The sequence below is a fragment of the Malaclemys terrapin genome, chromosome 14, assembly GCF_027887155.1.
Source record: "Malaclemys terrapin pileata isolate rMalTer1 chromosome 14, rMalTer1.hap1, whole genome shotgun sequence".
NCBI lineage: Eukaryota > Metazoa > Chordata > Testudines > Emydidae > Malaclemys > Malaclemys terrapin.
In genome coordinates, this window is record NC_071518.1 from 13,135,593 (window position 1) to 13,161,734 (window position 26,142).

At 43.8% G+C, this 26,142-nt stretch overlaps 1 protein-coding gene across 1 annotated transcript in view; it reads right to left on the reverse strand.

The window, feature by feature from the left end:
- LOC128848855 (uncharacterized) overlaps positions 1–21,064 on the reverse strand; it is a 36,800-nt gene extending 15,736 nt beyond the window's left edge. The window contains exons 1-3 of the mRNA XM_054049080.1: positions 20,569–21,064; positions 9,055–9,231; positions 4,383–4,589 (exon numbers count right to left, since the gene is read on the reverse strand). Coding sequence (XP_053905055.1) covers positions 4,383–4,589; positions 9,055–9,231; positions 20,569–21,024 — 840 coding nt within the window. The 5' untranslated portion in view covers positions 21,025–21,064. The remainder of the gene's footprint in view (positions 1–4,382; positions 4,590–9,054; positions 9,232–20,568) is intronic.
- Between the last annotated feature and the right edge of the window lie 5,078 nt (positions 21,065–26,142).

Sequence of the window (26,142 nt, forward strand, 5' to 3'; positions counted from 1 at the left end):
AACCCAGATAAATTAGCATAGTATCCTTAAATCATGCAATTGCGGGGGAAGGCACAACATCATGGGTTAATTCTAGGCCTTTATATTGTCAAGAATTGTGTAAGATATCAACCAGGTCCTTTTAAAGTCAATGGGCTTCACCCTTGTAGAACTGGAAATGGTACCCCAGAGGCTCAGCCTTAACCTTAAATTGCCACTTGAATAAAAAGATATTTAATACCACTACTCCCAGCTCCTGTCCCTGAAGCATTCCACTGGATACTTCTTAGTTGTTTATTGCCTTGTTTATGGTCTTTTGGCCAGTTTTTGATTCTGATTCAAAAACAATTTGAACTAGTTTCAAATAAAGCTTCATGAGACACTATCAAACACGTTAGTAAAGTCTAGCTATATTAGATCAATTGCATTCTCCATCAATTTTGTAACACCAGGAACAAATTTAAAAAGCAGTCGCATTTGCTTAGCCTGCTAATGGGTTGTTTAGCTGATCCAGTGAGACCACAAGGAGTTATATAAATGAATGTTAAAGGTTAAATTGTGTTTAATTGCAGATATAAGACAGGGGCCTGAAAAGCATATTGCAAACTTTTCACTGAATGATGTGTCCAGATAGGACCAGATTTTCAGAGAGGCTCAAGATGTTGGGTACTGATTGCTTTTGAAACTCTGATTGTGGGTGCTAAGCACTCAATAAAATCTGGTCATAAAGTAGAGCTGGACAACAAGATTTGGTCCTTTGCTTGCCATTTCAAAAAGCCACCCACACAGTTTCCTTTTGATTTTGAACATTTTTAAACTATGATTGTTAAAATTAAAAAAGAAATTTTGAACCAAAATTTAAATCAATTTTTTGGATTTTTTTTTTTTAATCTAGAACAATTTGGTGAAGTCAACATTAATTCATAAAATAATTTGGTGTCACGGACTGCATCTTTTGCTGAAAATTCCACCCAGCTCTAGTAATGATTTTCTTGAAAATCTGGCCCTTGCTCCACAAGATGTTTTCACTGATGCTTTAATTTCTCTCACTGAACCTGAGTTTGTTTTTCAAGAGAGATTGAAGGGGAAAGTTACTCCCAAAAAAGGCTGCACTTACCCAGCCTTTTAAAATGAAAAATAGATCTTTGAAGACTAGTGGTTTACAATGTACCCTCATTGCTCACATTTCAATTGCTTTTCTTGGCACAACCTATGTATACACAGGGACCTCCATTCCTAGTTGGATGGAATCCAGCATTTTAAATCTGTGATTAAACTCGTAAAAACTTCATGTTTACTGGATCTCTGGTGGCATGAGCTCTGAAACCCTGTTAATAAAGCCTTCAGCACACACTTGTGTTCCTGCGCTAGGCATGGTACGCACACAGACTTCTTCTGCAATACATATTCTCTTTATGTTCTAAAGGCTCAAAAACGTTAAACATGACAGTGGTAAAAAACAGAGCTCATTCCTACTAAAGGCAGTGAGTGTCTGGGTTTGCTGAGCCAATTTTGAAAGTAAAAAAATTGCTTGAGCCCCAGCACCTCTTTCAGAACAAATTAAGCACTGACTAAAGGCCAGGTTGCTGCATGTTTTTCACAGAATATGTTGGACTCTGATAACAAGTGTGACATTTTGTGAGCTCGGTTTGATTTCCTCCCTCTTTATTAATGGTTCAGTTGAGTCTTGACCCTACACAGCTGTGCGGGTGAGTAAGGCGTCCACACACTTCTGTGTATCCATGTAGGACTTCCTTGGATTGTGGCTCTGGGCACAGGGAGGAGAGCAGGAGTTAAGCACCTGATACACCTCCCCTGAGCAAGAAGGTGGGAACGGGAGAGCCAAGACTCCATCTTCCCCAATGTGCTAGCCAGCAGACCTGGCTGACTGCAGTAGAAATAAGTTGGCAATGCAGTAGGAATATACTACACCTTGGAAAAGAGTGTAGTAGTAAGTTACCCTCACCACCACTAAAGCAAAGCAGTAAAAGGGAAGGAATTGTTACTCTGTGGCACACCTCCTTCTCAGCTGCACTGCCCTGGCAGGGCCACTATGTGCCACGCCTTACTTAGGATTGAGCCGAATGTATGGGATTGCCCCTAGCATGTATGTTCCCATCAGCTGCTGTGGGATTCATACGGATAAGCCTCATTAATGCTAATAGATAGAGCTAGCCAAAGAATGACAATTGAGTTTTGGCACAACTTTCTGAGGTTTTGAAGTTTGTTCTGTTTTCATGAGAAATGAAAAATCATCATTTTTTTTTTCTGGTTAAAAGGCATTGTGTTAAAAAGGTGTCTCTGGTGAAGTCACCAGAGACTTCACTGTGGACCTCAGAAACCTTCCCAAGAAAAGCTTACTCAAAATGGATGCATATTCATAAACCATTTCAGCTTTGAAGAAACAATTATTCAACAACAACAAAAACTTCACTGACAACGTTCTCACCAGCTCTGCTCTTAGGAGTGTAATGGGGCAGGCTCCTTCACCATTCTCACATACTGGACAGAGCTTGAGAGGTTTCTGGGGGAAGTGACAACTTTGTGTGATTTATTTACATTCCCATCACCAAATACCAAGACAGCTCTGTGCAGCAATATTTACAGTGCTTTTCTACTGTTAGCCCTTTCCCACAGGGCCAAGGAAGAACACAGATTTCCATTTCTTGAGCTGTTTGAACACACTCCACACAGCTAGCCTGAGTCCGCACTCCTCCCACTTCCTTCCTGTGTCTTGTATATCCCCCCCCCCCCCCCCCCCCCCCCCCCCCGCAGCTGATGGGCTAATTGGTTTATCAGCCTTCCCAGCCTATTCAGCTAATTAGCTTGCATATCCTGAATCAACCTTTTCCTGGGGAGCTGACTGATGCCTAAGTGATCACAGTGCTGGTTCCATTGCTAGCTTCCAGCACTCTGTCATAAGGAGATACACATGAAAGTATCAAAAACACAGTGAATATTTCTGAAGAGCTATAGTCTCTCACAGCCTCAGAGAAGCAGCAAACCTTAGCTGACTTAGAGTATATCTACACTGCAGCTGGGATCATGCCTCCCAAGCCCAGCCCACATAGACAGACACGCTAGTTCTACTTGAGCTAGCATGCTAAGCATAGCAGTATGGATGTTGGGTACAGGTGGTGGTGCGAGCTAGCCTTTAGAGCAGAGGTGGCCCGCGGGCCACATCCGGCCTGCAGGACCCTCCTGCCCGGCCCCTGAGCCCTCGGCCCTTCCCCTGCTGTTCTCCCTCCCCCACAGCCTCAGCTCACTGCGCCGCCGGCGCAACGCTCTGGGTGGCAGGGCTGTGAGTTCCTGGGGCAGCGCAGCTGCAGAGCCGCGGCCTGACCCGATCTCTGTGCTGTGTGATGACGTGACTGGCTCTACCCGTCCTGGTGCTCTGGGTGGCGCAGCTGTAGCGCCGCCAGCCGCCAATGCTCCAGGCAGCGCAGTAAGGGGGCAGGGGAGTTTGAGGTGGTGATCGGGGGGCGGGGATGTGGATTGGGGTTGGGGCAGTCAGAAGGCGGGGAACATGGGGGCAGGGGTCCTGGGGAGGCAGTCAGGAAGGAGAGGAGGGGTTGGATGGGGCGGCGGGGGGCAGTCAGGGGCAGGGGTTCTGGGGGCGGTCAAGGAGAAGGGGTGATTGGATGGGGCAGAGGTCCTGGAGGGGCAGTCAGGAGTGAGAGGAGAGACTGGATGGGGCAGCAGGGGACAGTCGGGGAGGGAGGTCTGGGGGTAGTCAGGGGACTGGGGGGGGTGGATGGGATAGGAGTCTCAGGGGGGCTGTCAGGGGGCAAGAAGCGGGGGGGGGGGGGTCAGATAGGGGGCATTGGCCAGGCCACGCCTGACGGTTTGGGGTGGCACAGCCTCCCCTAACCAGCCCTCCATACAATTTTGGAAACCCGATGTGGCCCTCAGGCCAAAAAGTTTGCCTGCCCCTGCTTTAGTGTACAAGCCAGCCTGCTCCCCTGGGGTCCTTGCTCAGGTAGCTAGCCCATGTCACAATGTTCACACTGCTATTTTGGGCATGCTAGAGCAGAGCTAGCATGTGTCTGTCTACCTTGACTAGGAGGCACGTTCCCAGCTGCAGTGTAGACATACCTTAGGTACCCAGGTATAGATTGTTTCCCATATTGCTCATGAGAAAGAAGTAGCTTTAACTGAGTGTCCAGTCTTTGCGACTGAAACCTCAACTCTTTACACAGTGGCTAAAGCCAAGAACGTGTGCATCCAATCATAGGTTTTGGGCCAACTTTCTGCAACCGAACAAAACTCCAGTTGACATAAATGAAAGGGCTTGAAGGGCTACATAATTTAGCTTGGTGTTACCAAATTTAAAACATTGAAAAATAATACTCTTCTCAAAGAGTTTCCTGGCCCTTTGAAAAACGATAGTTCTGAATACTCACTGAGGAATTGAGAGTATGCCGTAGAAATCTAACAACTTTGGAATCAGAAGCTGGACATGCCAAAGCCATGTATCGATTACAGAATGTCCCATAGATTTTCAGATGAAATCCTGGCTTCAGAGATTCCTTACCCGTGGAAGATATATCCATTCCATAAGCAGAGAGATCAAAATATAGACTGTGAGCACGGATCTCTGGAGTTGGCACCTATAAAGTGCAAAAAAAGGGAAAAATAATTAAGGGCTAATCTAACTAATGTGTTCATTTCACAGATTCTACCTGACGACCCTCACATGGGATGCCTTGCAATGAATTAAATATTTAGAGAGTGAGGTTTTGTTTCCGGATAAGAAGAATTCAGAAAGTTACCCTGTGCATTTGCATTGCCATTTCATTTCCTTCCCGTGTTGTTCTAGATCAGGGGTCGGCAACCTCTGGCACGCGGCTTGCCAGGGTAAGCACCCAGGCGGGCTGGGCCGGTTTGTTTACCTGCCACGTCCACAGGTTCGGCCGATTGCGGCTCCCACTGGCCGCGGTTCACCGCTCCAGGCCAATGGGGGCGGCAGGAAGCGGCACGGGCCGAGAGATGTGCTGGCCGAGGCTTCCCACTGCCCCCATTGGCCTGGAGCGGTGAACTGCTGTCAGTGGGAGCCGCGATCGGCCAAACGTACGGACGCGGCAGGTAAACAAACCAGCCCGGCCCACCAGGGTGCTTTCCCTGGTGAGCTGCGTGCCAGAGGTTGTCGACCCCTGTTCTAGATGATTTTTCTTCATGCTGAAGGCTGAGAAAATAACATTTCTGGGATACTAGTATATCATGTTTTCAGCACAGTGAAATTGCACTAAGAACTCTAAAAGCAAACTGCCTTTTCCATAGGAACACCGCATGGTCCAGTGTACTGGGCACTGGTTCAATCATGAGATCAGGGAACTTGATTCTACTTGTGATTCTGACATTGCCTTGTTGTGTGATCTTGTGCGGGCCATGAAACCCCCGTGCCTCAGTTTCCCCATCTGTTAGTGAATAATGATACTTTATTCTTTTGTAAAATGCTTGGAAAGTTACACATAAGGGCAAAATATTCTTAGAGAATAATTTTTCAATAAGGCTGTGGGGGTGGTACTTTTGTGTTATTAGAAATTAACTGCCTCAGAAAAGGAAAAATCTCTCTGGACATCATATAAAATGCAGAGTTAATTGCAACATTTTTAATTAACTGAACATGTTTATAATTTATAAGGCAGTTATTTGAAGCTGCCCAGGCACATTTGCTGTGTCAGAATTCTTAGGGGGAAAAAAGAGACCATAAAATTCCAACATGACTTGTGGCAATCGTAAATTACAAACAGACATATCTTATACTATACATGTACAGGAAATTAATTTCGCATTCAAAGACGAATCCATTGATCTGCAGGACCCAGATACATTACAATTTGTCCCACATAATAATGCAAAGAAAAAAAGTTCTGCTTGTGTTAAGACTATTGTAACTTGAGATCGTTCAATAGAGCCAGTTTTGTCAAATAGCCAGTCTTTGGGTACGTCTATACTTACCTCCGGGTTCGGTGGTAAGCAATCGATCTTCTGGGATCGATTTATCGCGTCTTGTCTAGACACGATAAATCGATCCCGGAAGTGCTCGCCGTTGACGCCGGTACTCCTGCTCCGCGAGAGGAGCATGCGGAGTCGACGGGGGAGCCTGCCTGCTGCATGTGGACCCGTGGTAAGTACCTTGTAGTTTGAACTAAGGTATTTCGACTTCAGCTACGTTATTCACGTAGCTGAAGTTGCGTATCTTAGTTCGAACTGGGAGGTTAGTGTGGACCAGCCCTTTGTTCCATATATTTCAGCTTGCTACTACAGCACCAAGTTCTTCAGCCTTTACTCACAAGTGTAAAGTATTTGTTAAGGTGGGTAAGTAAAGTCTGATGTAGTCTGCTCCAGCTCAGTATGGCCAAACAATAGCATGGGCTAGTGAGAGGAGAACTGGGGACCAGAGAATGGCTTTCTTTCAGCCTCTTTGGAGCTATCCAACTGTGGAGCCTCCCTGTATATTCCACCCTCTCCTGGGCACCCCTGTAAAGGTCTGCTCCACTCTAGCACTATAGAAACATTAGAGATAAATCCCTATGGAGACTCTTATTGCTTATTGCTAGTTTTAATATGGTTGTTTTCTACTCCTTTGGAAAATTATTTAAATACGTCACTACTAAAGATGTATTTTCTTATCCTGTCTACTAGTTGCGGATGTTGGGCAAAATCACTTCGTTATCTCTCATCATGACATTGCTCACGTTGCTAGGTATTTTTCTATATCTTCTCAGCCCTTGTCTTACACATGAATTATCACCATAACTCTCCCTTCCTCACCAAAAAGAAAGTTGGAAAAAGGCTTGAGGCCAAATCCTTCCCTCTAGTCTATGGTTCTCTACTATGTCTAGTCCTTGTGACAGGTGTGCAGAATAGGAAGTGCAGAGGACTCCAATGGACCACTCATGTTCTCAAATGAGTGTGTAAATGAATGCAGGTCTGGGCCAAACTCATTTCACAGGCCAGCAAGTCAGATGTATCAAACAATAATGGCTTCCAGTCACTACCAATTGTATTGGAGAGCAATTTGTTACCTAAAGATTAAATTAGGGCTGTTGATTAATCGCAATTAGCTCAAACGATTAACTCAAAAAATGTATCATGAATAAAAAAATTAATGGCAATTCATCACACTGTTAAACCATAAAGTACCAATTGAAATTTACTAAATATTTTTGGATGTTTTTCTACATTTTCAAATAAATCGATTTCAATTATAAACACAGAATACAAAGTGTACTGTGCTCACTTTATATTATTTTTTATTACAAATATTTGCACTCTAAAAATGATAAACAAAAGAAATAGTATTTTTTCAATTCACCTCATGTAAGTACTGTAGTGCAATCTTTTTATCATGAAAGTGCAATTTACAAATTTAGGATTTTTTGTTACATAACTGCACTCAAAAACAAAACAATGTAAAATTTCAGAGCCTACAAGTCCGCTCAGTCCTACTTCTTGTTCATCCAATCACTAAGGTAAACAAACTTGTTTACTTTTATAGGAGATAATGCTGCCCTCTTCTTATTTACAATATCACCGGAAAGTGAGAACAGGCATTTGCATGGCACTTTTGTAGCTGACTGTGACGGGTTGGATCACAGAAACCCCCTTGGGGCTGCCAACTGATGTGCCAAGACTACTTCTGTCCCTGCTTTCCTGCCCTGGCAACTTAGGACTTCAGTGCCCTGCCTGGTTTGACCCAGGCCTACTGCAAACCCAGACCCAGGGTCTGAACCACGTCCCCTAACATCTGTAGGCTTAACTGAAAGCAACTTACAGAAGTGTTCCTGTCTTTAACACTCAGATCTCCAACTCCCAATGGGATCCAAACCCCAAATAAATCCGTTCATAAATTGTTCGCCCTCTATAACACTGATAGAGAGATATACACAGCTGTTTGCCCTCCTCCCCCAGGTATTAATACATACTCTGGGTTAATTAGTAAGTAAAAAGTGATTTTATTAAATACAGAAAGTAGGATTTAAGTGGTTCCAAGTAGTAACAGACAGAACAAAGTGAATTACCAAGTGAAATAAAATAAAACACGCAAATCTAAGCTTAACTCTCAATGTCTGTCATTAAATAATTATTGTCTCACTCCCCAGATTATTTGACCCCACCAGAATTTCCCACAGCTGTGAAAATGTATATAGATAGAAATAAAAAAAAGCTTAAAAACAAACATTGGTATTTATTGCAATGATAAAAAAATTGAATTATGCCTAGCCTATTTGTGAGCTCTCTTCTCAGAGTCTATGTCCCTAGATAATGAACAACATCTCCTAAGCCTTGCATAAAGCTTGACATTTCCCTTACTATTCATTCACGGCTTGTTTCTTTCCTTTCAAAGGATGACAGGATTAGGACAGCAATACCAATAAGCAATGCATGGAAAAGGCAACTGGCATAGTGTGCAATTCATCTATTCTTGTAATCTTCCCTTTAATATTCTAGCAGTCAAACTATCCACTGCACATGGTAATCATTTCCTCTAATCAGTTGTTCCTTTATGTAATCTTGTTCAGCCCTACTTACTATATTTGCCAAGAAAGTTGAATACGAAGCTGTTGGGGTTGTCTATTTTTCTTAATATTGAGAACAAATTAATTTGAACTCAGGCAACAAAATAATAGGAAAAGCATGTCTGTTATGTAACATTCATAACCTTACGTAAGGTATTGATGAGGTAAGAAATGATTAATATATATATTTTAAGAAATTGTTATTCAGTTGTTACAGGGCCCAACTGGTCAGTAAGTTGCTTATAACCATAAGATCTACCAATGTACTTAGAACTATCTACAACACATACATGTCCTCTGTAACATGTTTAGGACATCTATTAATAATTTATTCACCCTTTATAAAGCCTTTTAAAATGTACCCCAGAATATAAAGCATCACCTATTTAAGTCAGTGGGAAAAATACTTTTCCTTCACCTCCTACAGTTTGCTTGCAATGTCATATGGCAGCATAAAAGCCCTTAAAACCCCACCTTATTTCTATAGTATAGAGCATCATACAGCAGACGGGAGTAAACAGCTGATAGCAACGAGTGTTCTTCTCATTACCTGTCTCTGATCACGCCTCTCAATAGCTGCATTTGCTCCATAAGCATTACAGGATTCCACAATGTAATCTGGACTGATTCCAAGAACTGAGCTTGATTCTCCGCAGGATCCATCTGCTATCACAATTATTTGTGGCCACTCAGAGGCTAAACTCTTCCTTATAAAGTCATCTGAGAACTGAAAGAAAAGGAGACTTGACCGTGAATGTTATATGTCGACCTGTTACAGTAAAACACAGACTTTAAGACGTGGATCTCCTCTGAAAAGCAACAGTGTGAAAAAGCCCTACCTCATTCATAGAATCATAGAATATCAGGGTTGGAAGGGACCTCAGGAGGTCATTTAGTCCAACCCCCTGTTCAAAGCAGGACCAATCCCCAACTAAATCATCCCAGTCAGGGCTTTGTCAAGCCTGAACTTAAAAACCTCTAAGGAAGGAGATTCCACCACCTCTCTAGGTAACACATTCCAGTGCTTCACTACCCTCCTAGTGAAAAAGTTTTTCCTAATATCCAACCTAAACCTCCCCCACTGCAACTTGAGACCATTACTCCTTATTCTGTCATCTGCTACTACTGTGAACACTCTAGAGCCATCCTCTTTGGAACCCCCTTTCAGGTAGTTGAAAGCAGCTATCAAATCCCCCCTCATTCTTCTCTTCTGCAGACTAAATAATCCCAGTTCCCTCAGCCTCTCCTCATAAGTCATGTGCTCCAGCCCCCTAATCATTTTTGTTGCCCTCCACTCTTGGACTCTTTCCAATTTTTCCATATCCTTCTTGTAGTGTGGGGTCCAAAACTGGACACAGTACTCCAGATGAGGCCTCATCAATGTCGAATAAAGGGGAATGATCACGTCCCTCGATCTGCTGGCAATGCTTCTACTTATACAACCCAAAATGCCATTGGCCTTCTTGGCAACAAGGGCACACTGTTGTCTCATATCCAGTTTCTCATCCACTGTAACCCCTAGGTCCTTTTCTGCAGAATTGCTGTCTAGCCATTCAGTCCCTAGTCTGTAGCAGTGCATGGGATTCTTCTGTCCTAAGTGCAGTACCCTGCACTTGTCCTTATTGAACCTCATCAGTTTTCTTTTGGCCTAATCTTCTAATTTGTCTAGGTTCCTCTGTATCCTATCCCTACCATCCCGCATATCTTCCACTCCTCCCAGTTTAGTGTCATCTACAAACTTGCTGAGGGTGCAGTCCATGACATCCTCCAGATAAGTGATGAAGATATTTAACAAAACCAGCCCAGGACCGACCCCTGGGGCACTCCACTTGAAACCGGCTGCCAACTAGACATGGAGCCATTGATCACTACCTGTTGAGCCCGATGATCTAGCCAGCTTTCTATCCACCTTATGGTCCATACATCCAGCCCATACTTCTTTAACTTGCCGGCAAGAATACTGTGGGAGACCGTATCAAAAGCTTTGCTAAAGTCAAGGAATATCACATCCACTGTTTTCCCCTCATCCACAGAGCCAGTTATCTCATCATAGAAGGCAATTAGGTTAGTCAGGCATGACTTGCCCTTGGTGAATCCATGCTGACTGTTCTTGATCACTTTCCTCTCCTCTAATTGCTTCAGAATTGATTCCTTGAGGACCTGCTCCATGATTCAATTGATTGGTTTCACAGCTCCCTACCCTGAGCTGTTCTGGCCAGTCCGAAGAACTTGGTCCAAGGACCTGGTCCAATTATTCCAATAGTATTACTCCAGATTTATACCTGGGTAAATGTCAGAAAAAAATTAGTCTTCATCTAGCCCAGCAGCACCCCTTACGTTATCAAAGATAAATGATCAGTGAGGCACAACACTGGCAGCAGACAGATACAGGTCTGGTATGTGGTGCTTTCTGCAACCATCAAATTTCCCAGATCTGGGCTTGTACTAAGGGAGTAGCCTATGCACATGGAGTTTTGGTTCCACTCTAGGGTCAGTGGTTTACCTCCAGCATCTAGTAAAGTGATTACTAATGCTGGGAAGATCACCTGCAACAGATAAGTCAAAAAATGTAGACCAAACCTCATTGAGGTCTACTATTATAATGTAGCGGAAAAGCATATTACATTCCTTTAATTTGGCCCCAGAGATGTAACCAGAAAATAGTAACACTTCACATTTCTTGATAGACTTCCACCAGAGAATCTCTAAATTCTTCAGCAGCATTAATTAAATTTATAATCTCATAACACACTTGTGGTATAGCTAAGAGTTGTTGTCCTACTGTTTCTTCATCATATTACTGATGAAGAAACAGTCAGCGAGAGATTAGAAGCCAGAACCTGATCTCATTTACATCATGTAAATCCAGAATAATTCCAATGAGAACCTTGTGCAGGATTATTACAAATAAAAGAAAGTTCTTCAGACAGCACACAGTCAACTTGTGGAACTCCTTGCCTGAGGAGGTTGTGAAGGCCAGGACTATAAAAGGGTTTAAAAGAGAACTGGATAAATTCATGGAGGTTAAGTCCATTAATGGCTATTAGCCAGGATGGGTGAGGAATGATGTCCCTAGCCTCTGTTGGTCAGAGGGTGGTGATGGACGGCAGGAGAGAGATCACTTGATCATTACCTGTTAGGTTCACTCCCTCTGGGGCACCTGGCATTGGCCACTGTCGGTAGACAGCATACTGGGCTGGATGGACCTTTGGTCTGACCCAGTAAGGCCATTCTTACGAGTGTGAAACCCTTGTTACATGAACTGACATCTAAACAGAGTGTTCATGTTATTAACTATGCATGGCAGATTAAACGGAATGTACTAAGTATTGTGGCCTAAGGGGTTTTTAGAGTTGCCCTTCAAACAAATTTTGTAATGATCAAACACAGCTACAACAGTTGTTCCCAAACAATATTCTCAAACATATATTGTAAATGGCAAAGTACACTCTAAATGGTAGAATTAATGTGTCTGATGTTTTTGCAAGTATTTCTGAGCACTCACAGCTCTAGTTCACCTGAAATTGCTAAGCATTTCTGTATTGATAGATATTTCATATATGAACAAGCTTTGATATAAGGTAGCTGTGGCAATAGCATTAACAGTTGTACTTATCAATTGAAACTGTTCTTATTTGAAACTCTCAGCTTGTGCTTTAAAGAGATTAATAAAAGGAAAAATATTTTTTTTAGAATGTTGTGAAATGAAAAACAAAAAAACCCTACTCATTCTAGTGAACACCTATCTGTATAAGTAGTCTGTTCTCTGTAGGTTCCTATACTACAGTCATCGCCCTCCAGTAGCACATTAAGCAACATTAATAGGCAGATTTAAAACAAACAAAAGGAAATATTTTTTCACACAACGCACAGTCAACCTGTGGAACTCTGCCAGAGGATGTTGTGAAGGCCAAGACTATAAACAGGGTTCAAAATAAAACCAGATAAGTTCTGGAGGATAGGTCCATCAATGGCGATTAACCGGGATGGGCAGAGATGGTGTCCCGAGTCTCTGTTTGCCAGAAGCTAGGAATGGGCAACAGAGGATGGATCACCTGTTCTGTTCATTCCCTCTGGGGCACCTGGCATTGGCCACAGTTGGAAGACAGCATACTGGTCTAGATGGATCTTTGGTCTGATCCAGTATGGCCGTTCTTATGAATAACATATATCATGTGTTTGTCCTCTTATCCTCTCCTTTGGGGGAGAGGCATGTGCAGTGATGTATCTTGTTTTGGTAGGATTTTCAGGGACTTTTTAATTTTGTTTAGATTCCCTCCCACCTCCCCCTGTTTTGTACTATGGCTTGTGTAAAGCTTATGACAATGGGCACTATTTTATAATTATTATATATTTCATGTTAGAGTTTCCAGAACAATAAACCCACCTACATCTAGTTTGCTGAAACACTCATATGGTTTGGTTTTGCTTTTTATTGGTGAGGGTGCAAACAAACTTAACTGGAAATGCCAGTTTGGCTTGAACTGTTGCTTAATTATAGGGTACTGTTACTTGCTTTCACTAGTTAGATCTGCTATATCTCTAATGTATACATAATTCCAAATCAGATAAGATGAAAGTAGCAAAAGAATCTTTGTTTGCTTGACTGTTCTTGGTTATTAATCCAGTGGTCTTATCTTTGCGTTTGCCATATTTGACCTTTTGTTCACCATAAAGCTCACATTTAAAATGATCTATTTATATTAACTATGAAAGTGGTCAAATAAAACCAACAACACTAGAGCAACAGAGCCAGTCACCCATGAATAAACATCTCAGAAGATCGTAAAATTTGAGCCTGCATCTTTGGTTTTTATGAGTTGGAGACATTTATTGCCTAGCACTACTACTGCTACTAGGGTGTTATTGCTTATATAACCTTAAATTTTCCCATTAACTTTGATTTGCTCTGAATTATGAGGCAACATTTTACTCTCAATTTCTACCTTTGTTGCACTATGCATGATTAAGGATACGATTTAGTCACGGAGGTCACAGGTTTCGTGACTTTAACAAACCTCCTTGACTTCTTCAGCTTTAGACCCCACCACAATGCTGGTGCCCCTTCGCCTCCCGAGAGGCTCGGTCTTCCATCTCCTTCGCAGTCAGCCCTCCCTCCTCCCCACTGTTATTTTTAGTAAAAGTCACGGACAGGTTGCAGGCTTCGGCGAATTTTTGTTTATTGCCCACAACCTGTCTGTGATTTTTACTAAAACTAACTGTGACAAAATCTTAACCTCATGCATGATACATATAAATTTGCATCAGGGCTGGAAGTTTGCTTTTTTTCCCTTCCACTTCTCTACCACCCTAATAAAGATAAAACGTTCTAAACATATTATTAGAAACAACAGTATTATGGAAGTGCCTAGAGGCCCCATTGTGCTAGCCACTATACAACCACAGCAAGACACTCAGAGAGGGAAAGTGACTTGCCCCAAATCACATAACAAGTCACTGGCAAAGCCAAGAATAGACTACAAGTGTGTTGGATCCCACTTCAGTGCTGTAGTCACTGGCCATGTTGCCTGTCCAAAAAACTAATAGTATAAAATGAGCAAGAGTGCAAGATCAATCTAAATACATGCCGGAATATTTCAGACTATACAATTTCTTAGCTATAATTTTGTCTATGTGCTGAATTTTATCATGAAGAAATTTTACAGCAATAGGAATTAGCTGCCAAAACCAACTGAGCACGTGTAATACATCATCCTCTCAACCCAGGTGTTTCTTCCTCACACCTAAGGGTGTTCTCCTTTTGTTCAAGAGGTAGAGACCTATGTTTGATGCTAAAGGGCCTGGGTTCTTCTCTGCATGTATGTCTGTGGCCAGGGTTTGATACATGGGTACAATAGTGATATGTATGCCATTCTTTTCATACAAATGCCAGAAGGCTCTACGGAGTAATCAGTACAGTTCCACAAAGAAGTAACAGCAAGAGAGAGGGAGAGATGTACAAGAGACAAGAGGTTGGGGTCCCCCCTCCAATCTGAGAGTTTCAGTGAAATGGAATCAATGGTACAGGGAGGCTATTTGAGACAAAAGGAATTGCACAAGAGAAGACTCTTGGTTCAAAAGAGGCCAGATTGTGCAGAGGAATGGTTGAGGAACTCAGTGCTAGATTAAAAGAAGGGGAAGGATGTGACGAAAGGAAAGGTCCTTGAGGTAGGCTGGAGCCAGTCTACCATGGCATGTAAAAACAAAAACACATGGAGGCCTTACCTCACTCTTCTAATCAAGGAAGTACTCCAAGGAAGTGTTTACTTTTCCACTCTCCCTTTCCCTGTAGGCTACCCTTTATACTTTTAAAATACATGTGCATCATACATATATATTTGATGTTCAGAACAAATAATAATTTCTTCTGGCACTGCTGCTTATTCCACTCCATAGATCAACTACTAGGGGATATTGGAGAATGATTTAGTGTGCCTGCACCCCTCAGTACATAAGTGTCATGCCCTTTTTGATGGCTACCTCATCTGGCAGCCGGAGGTACTCCTTAAACCAGGTTTCCAAAGAAATTGTGAATTCTAGCAACACATTAGGACCTGACTGAGAGGCATTGACTTCAATGGGAGTTGCATTTGCTCAGTACCAGACAGGATCAGGCCTATCATTTGGAAAATGTCCTGTTTGAAATCAAGCTCATCTGTTATACTACAAGAAATGGAACACTATTCATGCTTTAATTTGTCCCCATTAGCTGGAAATTATCCCATGTCCCACAAACAGCCAATATTGAGAGAGTCTTCTTGTTTGTTAATATGGAGTTCTTAAAATTAAGGAGTATGCAATATTGGGTCACAGCCTCAGCTGGTGCATAGGTCTGCTGACTTCAATGGAACTACATGGATTTATACCAGCCAAGATTGGACCAATTTTCTTTTCAATCTGTACTCTGTTTTCATAAAGACACAGAGTGAAGCCTTGTGCGGACATAAAATATTTTGATACATTGTATAAACACATCTAATGAGTTGGACTATCCCTCTTTAGTTAACAATATTACAGGCTATGTTTTGTGGTGAGGACTGGATGATGACAGATTGGTAATGTGATGTATACCCCAGAGCTATATTCACATCTAGGTCAGTATTGAGCTGAATTTGCATAATCTGATAGCAATTTTGTTCTCAAGCCCAGTTCCTGGGTAGGTATTGATATCACAAAGCCACTTTCACAATTGTCACCCTTGTTTACAGTCTAATAAAGGCCAAGGCTTGAATGGACATGGAGAATAAAATAGCCCCTTGTAGGCTAGTGAGAAGAGCCCCTATGCAGAGAAGATGAATAATAGCCTCATCAGTGGCAGTTTTAATTACTTTCTTCAGGGCTTTCTTTTACTGATTCTTAAACAAAGGATTCCAAACAAAAACAAGCCACTCCGAATAGTAAGTTCCAATGGCTAGAGACCTGTCCAACTTCTTGGTCAGCTGGGAAGGGAAGACATACTCTTCCCCTTAGCTAGGTGCTATCACAGCTATTTCTCTATCTTTATATCCCTACCATTTGATGATCCATGTGACAGACAGGAGTCTGGAACCCCTCATGCACTAGGACTTGTGGAGCACCTTTCTACCTGGTCACACCCTTTATCCCTACAGGTGGTCAATCCAAGGCAGGTTCAAAGCGCATTGATGCAGTGCTGTATGGAGGGAAGCTTGCACTGCCAATGCTGTCCCCCTCCTGGGTTAACTAGAGGATTTCGATTTCCAAAGCTGTCACTTCAGTTCCTATAAGAAGCACAAAATTAAGTTAAAAGTTAAGAAATTAAATGACAATGTTTAAAGATGTCAAGATGAATACTTTCCCCGGCTGTTTTGAAACTGGCTCACAATTTTGCATCTCTGTTAATATAATTGAAAAAGAATGGGGATGATATTATTTCTCCAAAATAGGAATAATGGGACAGATCCAAAGACTGGACTGATTTCAATGAGGTTAGGATCAAATGTGCAGGACTTGATCCAGCAAAGCATTTGCTTAAGTTTAAGCACATGAGTAGTCCCCAGTGAAGAAACAACCACCAAATGCTATGGTACTACTCACATGTTTCAATACTCTGCTTGATTAAGGCCTTAGTAAGGGACTAATAAGAGTATAGGCAAATATTGTATAGGCTAGTGCGATGCAAGCGTTCCGGTTCTGTTCAATACTTTCATCTATGATTTAGATAATGGCACAGAGAGTACACTTATAAAGTTTGCGGAAGATACCAAGCTGGGAGGGGTTGCAAGTACTTTGGAGGATAGGATTAAAATTCAAAATGATCTGGACAAACTGGAGAAATGGTGTCTAGTAAATAAGATGAAATTCAATAAGGATAAATGCATACTACTTCACTTAGGAAGGAACAATCAGTTGCACACATACAAAATGGGAAATGACTGCCTGGGAAAAAGGACTGCAGAAAGGGATTTGGGGGTCATAGTGGATCACAAGCTAAATATGAGTCAACAGTGTAACACTGTTGCAAAAAAAGCAAACATCATTCTGGGATGTATTAGCAGGAGTATTGTAAGCAAGACACGAGAAGTGATACTTCTGCTCTACTCCATGCTGATTAGGCCTCAACTGGAGTATTGTGTCCAGTTCTGGGTGCCACATTTCAGGAAAGATGTGGACAAATTAGAGAAAGTCCAGAGAAGAGCAACAAAAATTATTTTAAAGGTCTAGAAAACATGACCTATGAGGGAAGTTTGAAAACATTGGGTTTGTTTAGTCTGGAGAAGAGAAGAGACATGATAACAGTTTTAGAGTACATAAAAGGTTGTTACAAGGATGAGGGAGAAAAATTGTTCTTCTTAACGTCCGATGATAGGACAAGAAGCAATGGGCTTAAATTGCAGCAAGGGCGATTTAGGTTGGACATTAGGAAAAACTTCCTAACTTTCAGAGTGGTAGAGCACTGGAATAAATTGCCTAGGGAAGTTGTGGAATCTCCATCATTGGGGATTTTTAAGAGCAGGTTGGACAAATACCTGTCAGGGATGGTCTAGATAATACTTAGTCCTGCACTGAGTGCACGGGACTGGACTAGATGACCTCTCAAGGTCCCTTCCAGTTCTTTGATTCCTCACATCGCTCTGTCAATGCAATAGAATTGCATAAGCACTCCCTGCTATTTCATGTCCAGGACTCACTTTTAGCACAGATGTCGTAATGCTTGAATTCTGCTAGTGTATGTGGTGGGTTGTGCAGAGAGAGGAGACCAAGCTTGTTTGAATTTAGGTCCCTGGAGCTGAATATCTTAATCCTCAGTTGGGTAGGATGGATTTAACCAAAGCTAGCTCCATTGTTAAATCTGGACAGTCTTTCTAAATTATGCTCACATCCAAACTGAACCTTCTGAGGACACCCTTCAGCATCTCTGTTCCCTGCTTAATTAGATGCTGGCTATAGTTTGTTTAGTGCCTTCAATCTTGATATTTTTCATTTTGTTTACTTTAGCTGGCTGAGACAGATTACCCTACTAAATATATAAGATGGTAATTAGTTTAACAGCATTAGATTTATAGATCTGTTCAATAACAACTCATTATTGGCTAAACTAATCCTGTAATGTACACTAACTTAATTATTTCATACATGCTGAAGTAAATATAAAACAGCAGTGTGTCAATGTAACCCTTAACATAATGTCATCTGACTCATTACACTGGAATCAAGAAAACATATGCTGCCTGGAATCTAAAAATAACATATAATAGCAAAAATAAAGATTGCGTGTAATAAAATAAATTATGTCATCCTATTTTCACCCTGCAAAGGAAGATACAGAACAAGTTTCAGATTCCAAGTTACTGTCTATTAACTGCAGTTCTGGTCAAACACTACAGGTCTAGCACTAAGGATGGTCTGATGGTTAAGGCTGTGGACTGGGACCCACAAGAAGTAGGTTTCTATTCCCTGCTCTGTCACAAACTCCATGCGTGACACTCATGAACTTACTAATCTTTCTGTGGCTCAGTTCCTCATCTGTAAAATGGGGATAATCATCTTTCCTTTGTCTGTTTTGGTTGTAAGATCACTGGGGCAGAAACCCTATAACTATATCTGGATGATGGGATGGATTACACCCTCAGCAAGTTCACAGATGAAACTGAGCTGGCGGGAGAAGTAGATATGCTGGAGGGTAGTGATAGGGTCCAGAGTAACCTAGACAAATTGGAGGATTGGGCCAAAAGAAATCTGATGAGGTTCAGCAAGGACAAGTGCAGAGTCCTGCACTTAGGAAGGAAGAATCCCATGCACCGCTACAGGCTGGGGACCAACTCGCTAAGCAGCAGTTCTGCAGAAAAGGACCTGGGGATTACAGTGGATGAGAAGCTGGATATGAGTCAACAGTGTGCCCTTGTTGCCAAGAAGGCTCATGGCATATTGGGCTACATTAGTAGGAGCATTGCCAGCAGATCAAGGGAAGTGATTACTCTCCTCTATTTGGCATTGATGAGGCCACATGTGGAGTATTGAGTCCAGTTTTGGGCCCCCCACTACAGAAGGTATGTGGACAAATTAGAGGGACTCCAGCGGAGGGCAACGAAAATGATCAGGGGGCTGGAGCACATGACTTATGAGGAGAAGCTGAGGGAACTGGGATTATTTAGTCTGCAGAAGAGAAGCGTGAGGGGGGATTTGATAGCAGCCTTCAACTACCTGAAGGGGGGTTTCAAAGAGGATGGAGCTTGGTTGTTCTCAGTGGTGGCATATGACAGAACAAGGAGAAATGGTCTCAAGTTGCAGTGGGGGAGATGTAGGTTGGATATTAGGAAACACTACTTCACTAGGAGGGTGGTGAAGCACTGGAATGGGTTACCTGGGGAGGTGGTGGAATCTCCATCCCTAGAGGTTTTTAAGGCCGGCCTTGACAAAGCTCTGGCTGGGATGATTTGGTTTGGGTTGGTCCTGCTTTGAACAGGGGTTGGACTAGATGACCTCCTGAGGTCCCTTCCAGCACGAGTTTTCTATGATTCTATATACAGCACCTAGCACAAGGTGGCCCTGATCTCAGTTACAGAATACTAATTCAAAAGATAAGAAGTCCTACTTTAAAATAAGTTAATCCTGCAAAATACAGGGTGCCTGCCGGATAGTGCTAGTTGTAAGCCTGTCCTGCCAACAATGTTTATTTTCCCCTTCTCTTCCTGGGGACCCCACAGTCCTGGTGTCCCTAACTCTCCCCCCCTCCAGAAGCTTAACAAATAAACATGATTACTAGAGTAGGTCGAAAGTTTTTAAATGACAAAAAGGGTGTCAACGAAAGTGGAAATTCCATCGAAAGTCAATTTTTAACAAAATATTTGGGGGAAGTGGTTGTCCAAAACAGGCCCTCCCAAAACCCAAGCAACTCTCCACCCCCCAAAAAATATTTGGAAACCAACATTTTTTTAAAATAAAATTATGAAAACCTCAAAACATTGCAAAAATATTGGGGTTTCCCCCCCAAAAATGTGTGCACAGGAGACAGAACCATTTCCCAACGAGCTTTTCCAGAGAAGTCATCCCACACGCCAGTGACAGGAAGGTAGCACTCCACACCCAGAACATCTTTCCTCTCTCCTTTCTACCTTTTTTCTTCCCATGTGTTTTGCTCTGATGACGGAGACAAACTGCTGATGCTCCCTCCCTGCCCTTCCCGCCTTAGCAGGGGGACTGCCGCCTGCACAGTTCCGTCTTGACTCGGACACAGAACTCCAGGGGAGGTCCCTCCCGCAAGCAGTGAGCCCAGCCCGGTGAGGTGCTGGCCCCCCCACCTCACCGAGTTCAGTGGGATCGGGCCCTTTCTGAAGGAAGTTGGGGGGAGGGGAAGCCGGCGGGGACAAGTTTACTCACCAGTCCTCAGGGGCTCAGACCTGCACCCCAACTAAATCATTGGCAAAACAGCTCCCAGTGAGTCTAGTGGGTCAGGCCCTAGCCCCGCACTCCTCCCTCTCCCCCTTGTAAGGAGCCGGAGGGGGGGGGGGGTGAGTCACAAGCCGAAGTTAGTCCCCAGCAGAGCCAGTGCAACTCGGAGCGTCCCTGCAGCTGCCGCGCGGACTGCAGGGGGCCGGGTACTTGCCTTGGTGCCCAGCAGGATCCGGATCTCCTGCCTGTACTTCTGCTGCTCCAGGATGCTCAGCAGGTGCTCCTGGAAGACGCCGATGCGGGTGAAGAAGTGCTCGTTGTCCCAGCAGCCCTCCATGTTATCGAAATCCACCCCCAGGGCCAGCAGGAACCGGACGCTGCGCGACTGCAGGGCGATCTGCTGGGGTCGGCAGAGCAGGGCTGCCCGGTAGCGCTCGTCCAGGAGCGTCAGCTTCAGCACCTTGCCCGAGCGGACAGCGACCAGCGCGGCCGTCAGCCCCACGGGGCCAGCCCCCACGATCAGCACCGAGACCCTCGCCCTCCAGTGGCGGAGCCTGTCCACGCTCACCTTCACCGCCACGTACAGCAGCACGGCCAGCAGGGTGCTCAGCGCCGTGTCCAGCGCCAGGCGCTCGTACTGCGCGTCCAGGCGGCCGCCTGCCTCCTCCATGCTCCCCGCGCGGCCAGCAGACCCCGGTGCCGGGGTAGAGGAGCGGCTCTCCCGGTCCCCCCGCTGCGCGCCCCAGCCCAGGCTCCAGAGAAGCTCCAGCCCTGGCGCGCACGCCCTGGCAGCGGCGGATCCTCCTGCCCCCCCGCCCCGGCGGTCACTCCCCCTGCTGCACCGCTCGCCTCTACTCCTTGTTCCCTGTGGCTCCCAGCATTATCCCCCCTCCTGTTTCCTGGTGAAACCAAGGGCCCTCCTCCTCCACTAGGGAGCCAGGATAAACAAGGGAGGAGGTGCCACCCAGTTCCCTTTTCCCTTGGGTGGGTGGTATCCCTACCCCAAGGGGTCAGTGCGGCAGGGCGACGTGGGGTAGGCGGGGAGCTTTGGCGGAAAGCCATGCTGGATCTATCCAGCTGATTTGTGGGGGCCAAGCCCTGAAATTGTACAGTCAAAACCAGAGATCAAGTCAGGCAGCTTCTGCTGCGCCAGGGAACGCCAGCTGCGTCCCGGAGCAGGAGGGCTGCTAAAGAAAACCAGATCCAGCAGCAAGGATGCTGCCACGTTTCGGTTCCGAGCCCTCACTTTCTACCGTCTAAATAGAGCCAGTCTAGTTCCTCCCTTCCCCCCAATTCCAGACCCTGACACATCCCCGCACATTAACATGGCAAAAATGCAGATCCGGCCCTTGGCTGCCTCTGGCTCCTCCCTGGCAATTGTTGGCTCCAAAGTATACACAAGTGAAACTGCTCTTCCTTCAGGGGACAGGTCTGTACTGCAACCTGCGGTAGTGGCAAATCTCACTGGCAAACTGCCGGTCTGGTCTGTGGACCCTGCTCTATGAAGACACTTTTTCATCCTTGCAACATTTCACGGTCTAAACCAGGGGTAGGCAACCTATGCACACGTGCTGAAGGCGGCACACAGGCTGATTTTCAGTGGCGCTCACACTGCCCGGGTCCTGGCCACCAATCCGGGGGCTCTGCATTTTAATTTAATTTTAAATGAAGCTTCTTACACATTTAAAAAACTTTATTTATTTTACGTACAACAATAGTTTAGTTATATATTATAGATTTATAGAAAGAGACCTTCTAAAAATGTTAAAATGTATGAGTGGCACGCAAAACCTTAAATTAGAGTGAAGAAATGAAGACTCCGCACACCACTTCTGAAAGGTTGCCGACCCCTGGTCTAAACAGAGAAACCATATTTAGCAATTAGGAGTGCACTCAAGAATCTAGACGCGCATTGCAAAGCGATGGAGGAGCAGCACCAAAAGGCACATACAGCATCTGGAGCCTGCGGGATCCAACAACTTTTTTCGGTTTGTTGGTTGGTTTTTTAACCCTCCCACCTCAAATTGATCACTCCTACTCAGATTTAGGAGCAGGTTCTCCATTTTGAGGATGCAACTTTGTAGCAGAACACATAGAGTTATATATCATAGAATCTCAGGGTTGGAAGGGACCTCAGGAGGTCATCTAGTCCAACCTGCTGCTCAAAGCAGGACAAATCCCCAAGTTTTGCCCCAGATTCCTAAATGGCCCCCTCAAGGATTGAACTCACAGCGCTGGGTTTAGTAGGCTAATGCTCAAACCACATGTCAGAGTCTGGCAGGATCCCAGTAGATCCAGCAATTATCCCCCCTCCCCCCCCCCGTGAGTTTCTTCTGCCATTCCAGGCTGCTTTAGAAGCTTACAGGAGTCATCCATCCCAGCCAGGAGGGCTGTCTGTTTCTTTAGCCGGGGCGCAGGCGCAGATTGGCAGGGAGCAGGGACCATGGGAATTTTTCTCCTTCCTTTGCAGCATGGGGCACTTGCTGGAGTGGGTGAGTGAGGGTTTGTGTTCTGCGATGTGCAGGTCACACTTGATGAGCACAAAGATCCCCCTTCCCCTCTGGCCTTAAAGTCTATGAGTAAGAATGGAATTTTTACCTTTGGCTGGAGGATGAAAGATTCTTCCAGCCCTGGTAGGTCTGGACTTCTCTTGCCAGTTGGACTGTGTTGCTAGTCACTGCACGGAAGGTTTAGGATGGAATCTGGTCAGATTGGTCTCCAGCCTCAGGGTTGTGAGCAGAGTGGTTGAAGAAGCATGATTTTCTCCCCATCTTTTTTCCATTGAAATTTTGATCGAAATTCTCACTGATATTTTAACATTTCAGATACTTAAACCAGCTCTACAGATGGTAAAAGAGTAGAAAAACATTTCAATTATTTTTTCAGATCCCCCCCCGGTTTTGTTTTGTTTTTGCCAAAACTGGAAATTGTGTAAAATAACTGAAAAACGGAAACATCGACATTATGACACACTAACTGATCAGCTTTGTCCAACCCCATGAAGGGTGTGTGTCTATCAGGGTTCTTTGGCTCCACAGCCAGTGTGGTGATAGGACATTGTCTGATGCTGGTTCTTGGAAGGAGCTAATTCCTGATGATGGATTCCATCTCTGCTCTGGGAGCATTAAAATGGGTTGACACCGCATGTGCCCAGAAAGAGGATAAGCAACATAATTGCAGAGACCTGTCTGCCTTTGAACAGTTCGCTGCACCTATCTGAATCCCAGTGGTTGTAGCAATTTGCCCTCTCTCTATTGGTAAAACAACTTTAAAGCAAGCTATAAACATGCTGTGTTACACCAGCCATGTCTTTTAATGGTGTATGATAAATCCTTCAAACTGAGCCTATTATTTTATCATATTTGGGATTTACTGGACCAGGCATAACCTAGCTTTTTAAAGTGGTGACCTTGGTCTTGTTTGCTATAATTTGAAGAATAACCTTAAAACGTGCTTCTACTGTGCGAAGAGGCTGTGTAAAAATGGCACCTTTTTATGGAGATCCAAGTCTTAGGTGGAGTCGGAAACATTTCTGCTGTCTGGGATAAAAATAGTTTGTACCTATTAGAGCCAACGGCACAGCCAACGCAGCTAAGCGAGTCGGAGCTGGATTGTGCTCTGGCTCACAACAGAATTGTTCATTCAGTTCCAATTGCAGGGACCAAATGGTGCCCTCACTTACAACTTTTAGTGTAACCCTGCTGAAAGCAATGGCATTGTACTCATTTAACCAGAGGCAGACTCTGGGCCCACATTAACCAGAAAGTAAGTAGCTTGAGTTTCAAATTCCAGGTTGAGTTTGCAGAGCTGCAGTCCTTTCCTGGGAAAGAGTCCCTGCCAACTTGCAGAGAAACGGCAGTGAGCCTATCCTAAAGATATAGATATATCAAGCCTCAGCTTTAAAGCCAAATGTAGGGGGTTGTTTAATGAGCTTGCCCAGGAAGGGTGGATCTAATGCACTATTCATTTGCTAGTTGTGTCACACAGGAGCCCAGGCTTCATCTTCATGCAGGAGAGGGAAGGAATATTTGGGATGAAGATTAGGGATCTCCAATGTGCATTTTCATCTATCCATTTTTTTAAATTTAGGAGCAAAGCTTCAGTGCTCCACTTATTAAATAGATTCAATAGTATGGGCTACCATTTTCATCTACAAAAGACTTCTTAGTAACCGCATGATCTTGTTCTTAAACATGGTATGCTTGCATCTGCTCTTCCTTCTGTACTGCATACAAACATGTCTAGATTTAACATTCAGAAAGATGCTCTCGGAAATCACGTAATTAGCTCTTGCATTTATACTAATGCTTCACAAGAAGACGCCCATCTCAGCATTCTTCTATCCTCTGTAAAACACCCCTATTCAGCAAACAACATGGTTGATATATAATCAAGAAAAGCTTATTCATAGGAGAGAACCAATTACAATACACCAAAGGTGCTTAATTAGGTTTTTGCAATTCACTTATCAAACCAGATACTTAATGTTGTTTTGTGGTAGTTGCCTTTACAGCTGCTTGTCCTTTTCAGTCTATTTAGAAAGAGACAAAAGCCTTGTATAAAATTGGCAGAAAAGTTATTGTCCATACAAGCAAACACTTTTCAGAATTCATTAGAAGCCCTATTGGGCTGTCAGTATCATATTAGTTGCAATCAACAGCCTGCATTAAAGATCTGATCCAGAGACTATTGAAGTCAGTAGGAATCTTGCCATTGCCACAGGTTTTATTTCCAAGACTGTTTATTTAAAGCACTTAAATACCACCATAGGCCAGTCTTTAGTTATACAGAATGCTAAGGGCCCAATCCTGCTCCCACTGAAGTCACTGGCAAAATGTCTATTGACTTTGATGGGGGCAGGATCAGGATGTAAAGAGGGTACATAGGTGCTGGAACTATGGGTGGTGGGGGGGTGCTACAGCACCCCCTGGCTTGAAGTGGTTTTCATTATATACAGGATTTACAGTTTGGTTCAATGGCTCTCAGCACCCCCACTATACAAATTGTTCCAGCACCCCAAGAGGGTAAGCTGTAGTCAAGGGGATTACAATTTATCTAGTAGTTAGGTTTTCAGGGACTGGTTCCAGCAAGAAATTGTGCCAAATTAATTTACATGTGAGGTCACACAAGTCTAAAACCATTTAAAAACTGCATGAGGCAATCTAATGTACAGTATCTTTTTCCATTTTCCCCAACCTTGACTACTGGGCCTGGTATACACAAAATTTATACTGATATAACTGTCAGTTAGAGGCATGCTTTTTTTCTGATTTAGTTATCCTGTTAAGCCATGTGGATGTAGTTATATTGGTATAAGAGTTTCTTGTGCTGGTATAGGATAAGCAATACTGGTTGTAAGCACTTTTATACTGAAATAACTGTGTCCACGCTTGGGGGAGTTTTGGAGCTTTATGCCAGTAATATTTTCTAGGGGAATGCAGCAGAGTTGCTGCTGCATCACACTCTCAAGGAGGCGGATGTGGTGTTAGTAGCTGTGTCCCAGTTTCCCCTCTTGTGTTTTGCGGCCTATTCTGGCCACAGGAGTGGCCTGACCTCCGGTCAAGACACATTCAAGCATTTGATCCCTTCTGGGGCCACAGAATCCTTTAACATAGGGGTAGTCAATAGGCAGACTGTGGGCCAAATCTGGACTGCCAGATGCTATTGCATGGAGTAAATTTTTATTTACTTATTATTGTCATTATTGGGTTTTTAAATTATTATTTTCTTGGGAGTCTGGACCTTGACCAAGAAATTTGGACATTGACAAAAAATAATTGACTACCCC